We start from the raw sequence: 6,101 nt of genomic DNA, 5'->3' as shown, positions 1-6,101 counted from the left end.
ATGAAACTATGTTGACACAAGAATCACCCAAAAGCTATACTCCACTCCTTTTCATGGCCGAATAATATTCCACCATACGGAATTGATGACAACTTGTTTCTCCAGCCACCAGCTGATGGACATTTGGGTTTTCACCCTTTGGCTGTTACAAATAATGTCATTTGAATTTTCACATCATCTGTTTTCAGTTCTGTGTGGTCTACCCGCAGGAGGAGCCAAACTCTCTTTCTACGGACTCCATGGCTATCCCCTCTGCAGCCAGGCCCAGCCGCCAACCCTGTCTCCCTCCACCACCCATTTGTGACCCCGTCAGCATTCCCAGGAGTTCCTCACCACTTTTGTTGTCCTGTGACTGTCAGTCGGTCCCTCTGCCCCATGCTTTCCTCTCCCTGTGTGGTTCAAGAACTGAAGCGTATCTGCTCATTCTCTTGAAGCCATTCCCTGCAGGTGTGTTCACCCAACACCTGCAGCTTCCTGCAGGCGGGACCGCAGACTGAATGAGCCCCAGGGACTCCAAGGGCAAACGGACTCTTCCAGGCCTGGCCAAGCTCGCGCTGCGGTGAGACAGACTGGGAAGTTAACCACAGTGTGACACACAGGACGCCTCTGTCCCGGAGGGGGAGATGACTTCAGGGTGAGTCTGAGCACAACAGTAGGATGCGGTCAAGTGAAGAATTTGCATGGTGTGGGGTGGTGGTACGGATGAAGAGGGTGTAGCTCAGAGGTAGAGCCTGCTTAGCACGTATGACATCCTGGGTTCAATCCCCAGTACCTCCAATAAGAAAGAAACTTAATTACCTCCCCAAAAAATAAATTTAAAAAAAGACTACATGTTTAAAAAAAAAAAAAAAAAAGACTTGCACTGGAAAGGCCAGAACTCCATGTGGAAATGAAACTGGAGTGACCCTGAACTAGGGGTCAGGTCACCCAGACCCAGACTGGTCTCAGTTTATGCTCAGCCTGCTGGGTTGGTGAACATGTGGAGACAGAGGGGAAAGGGGAAGCCCTGTAGGAATGAGTCCTGAACCTGTGGGATAATGTCAGGATTGAGTTGAATTGTAGGATGCCCAGCTGGTGGTGCTGGAGACTTGCTTGATGGTGTGCGGAGAGAGCCCCATACCGGAACTGAGCGCAGAGTCATAATCATTTATCATTGTGAAACATCTGGTAACCACCCAAATGATTGATCACGCCAACGTTTAAAGATGAACTATGCTGGTGGTGGCCTTGGGCTGAAGAGGATGGGTGACTGGGGAGGCAACAGCTAAAAGGTACGAGGTCTCTTTTGGGATGACGTAAATGTTCTAAGGTCATTATGATAGGGGCATGACTCTACGAACATACTGAAAACCTCTGACAAGCACACTTTAAATGGGCAGTTGGTATATGAAGTATATGTCTGTAAAGCTGCGATCGTAACATTTTTTTCTCCAGGAATTGGACATAAACGCCTTTGAGCAGAACATGGTCACAGTATAAGTGATTATAGTCGACAATATTATACTAGAAACTTCAAAGCTCCTAAAAGGCTAGATCTTAATTGGTCCCACCACAAATAAGAAAGGTAATTTTGTGATGCAATAGGGGTGTCAGCTAAGACTAAGGGGGTAATCATACTGAGGTGTATTGATGTATCAAATCAACACTAGTACCCCTTAAACTTACACAATGTTATGTGTTGATCACATCTCAATTTAAAAAAAAAAAACAACAGAACGTGGTGCTCAGAGAGATGGTGGCTGGAAATATCACACCTCAGTACTTTTCCCTAGGGGTGGGAGGTTGTTCTGGGGAGCCCTTTAGGAGGGGGAAGGGTGCTCACTCATTTACCCCCCACCCCCACCCCAGTTAATCTATCCTGAGCCTTGCACCCTTAATGGATGAGAGTGATGAGGACCAGGGCAGCGCAGGAGGTGGTGATCGCCGCCAGCTGGGTTTGGGGCTGAAGGCAGGCATCCCAGGACAACATGGTATCTGAGACTGCGAAGAGCAGGGCACCCCACCCTGATCACCTGCCTCATCTGGGCTGAGACCTTCCTCTAGGGTGAGTGGGGATCCTGGTCTGAAGATGGGGCAGCCACTAAAAAAGGGTGAGCTTGAAGGGTCCCTAAAAGCACATCATGAATGTAGAAGACTCCTCTCTGCTATGAGGCCCTTTTAAACGCACATCATAGACATAGAAGTCTCCTCTCTGCTGTAAGGGTCCTTTTAAAAACAAATCATGGATGTGGAAATTGAGCAGGGTTTGGAGAGCAGCTCTGACTGCTTCCTGCCCTCACACGCAGAACCTGAGGCCGAGAGGGGCAGTGAGCTGCCACGCTCGGCTTCTTCCTTCCTCGGTACTCTATTCCCACCACGTGGTTACCTACCCCTTCCTCCAAGCTCCCCTCATCTTTGAGTTTCCTCACCTCCTCAACTCTCTCTCCTGATACTGCATGTGACTGCAGTGCACTGAACTGCGTCCCCCGAAGAGACGTGCCCAAGTCAGGGCCCACTACCTATGGACGTGATGTTAATTAGAAACAGAGTCTTTGGAGATGTAATTAAGTTCAGGATCTCAAAATGAGATTATCCCGGATTTAGGGTGGACCCTGAATCCAACTGGTGTCCTTAGGAGAGGACAGACTCACAGAGGGAGAGGATGCCACGTGAAATGAAGGCGCTCCAGGGCTGGGTACGGCCGTCAGGAGCTGGAAGAGGCTGGAAGGACCCTCCCTGGAGCCTTGGAGGGAGGACAGCCTGACAACACCTTGATTTTGGACTTCTGGGCCTCCAGAACTGTGACAGAACAAGTTGCTGTTGTTTTAAGCCATCCAGTTTAGAGTAATTTGCAGTCATAGGAAACTAACATATTGACCAGTCTCCTCCTGCTCTCAGTCTGTAAAATCCTCACCTGTCCAATGGGTATAATGAATCCCCCCATCGTCAACAGGCCCTGCGGGGGGAGGGGGCACTTCCATGTCCCCTAAGCCCTGGCACCAGGACTGGTCCACGGGGGGTCTGCTGTAGGTATAGGTAACAACACCGCACAGCAAACGTGTTCCGAGTGTAGATTTCATGGCAAGTGTTCAATCCACAACACTGTGAAAGTACTTAATGCCACTGAACTGTACACTTAGAAGTGATTAAAATGGTCAATTTTGTGGGCAAAAAAGGGAAAAGAACCATTTGCTGTTATTGTGATCCTCCCTGCCCTCACGCCCTTCCCCAAATAACAGATGTCACAGCTTCAATGCCCGCTTTACTTAGGCAAGAGAAAGAGATCCAGGCCAGAGGGAAGGGGAGGCACACCGGGATCACAGAGGAAAGCGGGAGGCCGAGGAGGGTCCAGTGTAGATCTGGTTGAGGGGCCTGGAATCTGGAATCAGAACTGAGTGGGAACTCGGTGGTGCATTTGAATTTCTGCCAACGGTTCCCATGTGTCTCCAGATAGACCAGTACCGCAGACAGGAGTCTGCAGGCCTGGCTCTTGCCCCCAAGGGTATTTCTCTGGCCTCGCTGGTCTTGGGGGCCCAGGTCCTTGGAGGAGGGGAGGGTGCGGACACTTGCCTGTCTTGGCCCCCAGTCAGGTGGACTTGAGCCTGGGGCCCTGGAAGACCGACAGGGTGATGAGCATCTGGGCGGCATAGTAGGTGGTCATGATCACCAGGCGGGCATGGGGCAGGGGCTGGGCAAAGGTGTTCCAAGCCAGCACAGCATCCGAAAGCATGAAGAGCAGGGCACCCCAGCTGGCACTCCCGCCCCTGGCCAGGCCACGCCACAGCATGGCGGCCAGGACTAGGGAGTAAGCCATCAGGGGCAGGACCATGTTGGGTGGGAGGTGCCAAAGCAGGAGGCAGTAACACAGGATGCAAGCCAGGACGATACGCAGCAGGAGGCCGGGCTGCAGGGGAGTGAGGCCGAAGGCCCAGAGGTAGAGCAGGTGGGCCAAGGTGAAGGCAGCCACGCCTGGAGGAGACGGGTGGGAGCACCCAGTAAGGTGCCGGGTCCTCCGCTTCCCCACACCACCCTACTGCCCTCAGAGCTTGACAGAAAGGGCATCCTACACACCAGTTCCCGCCCTGGCCACGCTGGCCACGCTGCTGGGATGACGGTGCCAGCCTCCTTGGCGGTCCCCCTGCTTCCTGCCCTTGGCTTCAGAACAACTTTGCAGTGCAACCTGCATCCTGTCCTTACTCTGCTCAGGAGTGTCCACCAACTCCCATCAGCTCCACCCACCAGGCACACTCCCAGCCCAGGGCCTTTGCACTTGCTGGTCACTCTGCCTGGAAGGTTCTTCCCTGGAACGAAGGGCACATGGCTTTGACCAGCCTACTTGAGACCGCGACCCTGACCCCTGGATGCCCTCTGCGTTCTCCCTCCACGGCACTCACACTGCCCCTGCCCTCAGTGGAAGGAGAGCTCCATGGGGGCTGGGGTTTGGGTGCGTCTCCCTCACTGCTGTTCCCCAGTGCCTTTGCTCACACACTCGGCAGGTGCTCTACTAGGGAGCCACCCCTTACCCCCCAGCCTGGGGTCTGAAAAGGACAACACGACACAGCCCCAACACACCCCCACTCACCGTGGAGGAAGCCCTCAGGCCAGATGAGGCAGGCGTCCCCCACGGCTGAGCACAGAAGGGCCCCCTGCAGGAGAAAGTGGTGGCCCCCGCCGGAGGGTACAGTCCACAGGAACACCACCAGGGAAAGGATGGGCAGGCACTTGACCAGGGCGCCGACCCAGGATGGCTGGTCCTCAGGGATCCAGAGGAGGAAGTACACGGCACAGGTGAGGAAGAAGGGGCTCAGCCACCTGACCACATGAGGCTGCTCCGGGGGACGAGGGGGCCGCTGAGCCTCCGGAGCTCAGCCCAGCCCCCAGCCCCCGGGACCAGGCCCCACCCAACCAGGAGTTGAGCTTCCACCCTAGCCCCATTCAGGGACCCAGACTGCTGTCCGGGGTAGGGAGCAGCTGCACAGGCACCAGGACGTCTGCCTCACAGAACCCAGTCCCCCTCTTCCTCCAGGTCACTTGGATTCCTGGAGCCCAGGCCCAGCCCACCCTCAACCCCCTCGATGGCTCTCACTTGAGCTGAGAAGCAAGGTTTTCGGGGCGGCCCCTCTTTCCGGGCATCCATGTCGGCCTAGACCTAGAGTGGCCTGCATGTGGGCACCAGGGCTTTCGGGGTAGAGGGGACAGCATGTGGTTACACATTAACCAGAGTTGTGTCCTGTGGACTCTGAGACTGGTAACAGGGCCCAGGGAGATGCTGTCCCCACCCTGGGGATGGCCCTGCCTGGCACCTGCTGATAAGGAGCCCACTGGGACCCAGGGGTCTTTCCTCCTTCACAGCCTGGTTTCCCCCGGCTTCCTCCCTGCCTGGGGGGCCATGGCCGCAAATGCCCCTCCCATTGTCCTTTACCTGGTTGGTCAAAAGGGAAAGGGGTGCAGGATTCCAGTGTCCTCCCCTTCATGAGCAAGGGGGAGAGGGGAGGGGAGGACCACCCCTCCAGAACCAAGAGACAGGTCGGAGACTCTCCCCACCTCGCTGTGCCCCAGCCTGGCCTTCCCTCGGGAGCCCGTACCACCCTGCACCCGCCTCAGTGCCTCCACAACCAACGCTCACTGAACAAACAGGAGCTGGACAAGGAGGTTGTCGTCCATGCCCGCCCCCGGCTCCGGGGAAGGCTCCCAGGCACATCCAGCCAGGTGTGTTCTTTACCTTCCCCTTGGAAGGCACAGAACACTGGGCACCCGCCTGTCTGACTCATTGGCTGCCCCAGCCACCACTGTTCCACCAAGGAGAAAGGGCTCAGGGGACGTGGCTTCTGCAGCATGGCCGGGGAGGTTGGGGGGGTGAGAAAGGGGACCGGTTGGAAGCTCACTCGCCAAATCCCAGGTCCCGCGTGTGTGGACATGGGTGGGCTTGCCAGAACCAGTCTCGCATGAGGCTGCGTAGTGCTTAGCTCCTCCTCCAGGAAACCCTTCCAGGTGTGAGCAGAAGTTACCCCTCCAGCAGTGCAGAGGCTGAAGGCCCTAATTCCACGCTCCGAAGGTCCCAATCCAGTGGTGCAGGAGTATCTCGGGTTCCTTGAACCCACATCCCAGGGCCCAAGGTCTGA

At 55.6% G+C, this 6,101-nt stretch overlaps 1 protein-coding gene across 2 annotated transcripts; it reads right to left on the bottom strand.

Annotated features, from left to right (window-relative positions):
* Positions 1-3,228: 3,228 nt before the first annotated feature.
* Positions 3,229-5,614, bottom strand: TMEM86B (transmembrane protein 86B). 2 transcript variants are annotated; one of them, XM_074369067.1, is made up of 4 exons: positions 5,066-5,614; positions 4,562-4,805; positions 3,550-3,948; positions 3,229-3,358 (listed from the first exon to the last, which is right to left on the bottom strand). In XM_074369067.1, exons 1-3 carry the CDS (start codon positions 5,114-5,116, stop codon positions 3,566-3,568), a joined length of 678 nt encoding a protein of 225 aa, XP_074225168.1. In that variant the 5' UTR covers positions 5,117-5,614; the 3' UTR covers positions 3,229-3,358; positions 3,550-3,565. The 2 variants fall into 2 exon arrangements, with proteins under 2 accessions (XP_074225168.1, XP_010960199.1); XM_010961897.3 differs by having other exon boundaries at positions 3,229-3,948; positions 5,066-5,587.
* Between the last annotated feature and the right edge of the window lie 487 nt (positions 5,615-6,101).

This window comes from Camelus bactrianus, chromosome 9, assembly GCF_048773025.1.
Source record: "Camelus bactrianus isolate YW-2024 breed Bactrian camel chromosome 9, ASM4877302v1, whole genome shotgun sequence".
Taxonomy (NCBI): Eukaryota; Metazoa; Chordata; class Mammalia; order Artiodactyla; family Camelidae; genus Camelus; species Camelus bactrianus.
Note: the sequence above shows the minus strand (reverse complement) of the source record. Positions and strands in the feature narration are given on the sequence as shown.

What these genes read in the sequence shown, in the direction of transcription:
- TMEM86B (XM_074369067.1), bottom strand. Translation starts at nt 5,116, where the DNA reads ATGGATGCCCGGAAAGAGGGGCCGCCCCGAAAACCTTGCTTCTCAGCT. An exon ending in AACCTTGCTTCTCAGCTCAA is followed by an intron (nt 4,806 to 5,065) that starts GTGAGAGCCATC and finishes CCCCCGGAGCAG; the next exon opens with CCTCATGTGGTCAGGTGGCT. An exon ending in GCCTGAGGGCTTCCTCCACG is followed by an intron (nt 3,949 to 4,561) that starts GTGAGTGGGGGT and finishes CGTCTCCTCCAG; the next exon opens with GCGTGGCTGCCTTCACCTTG.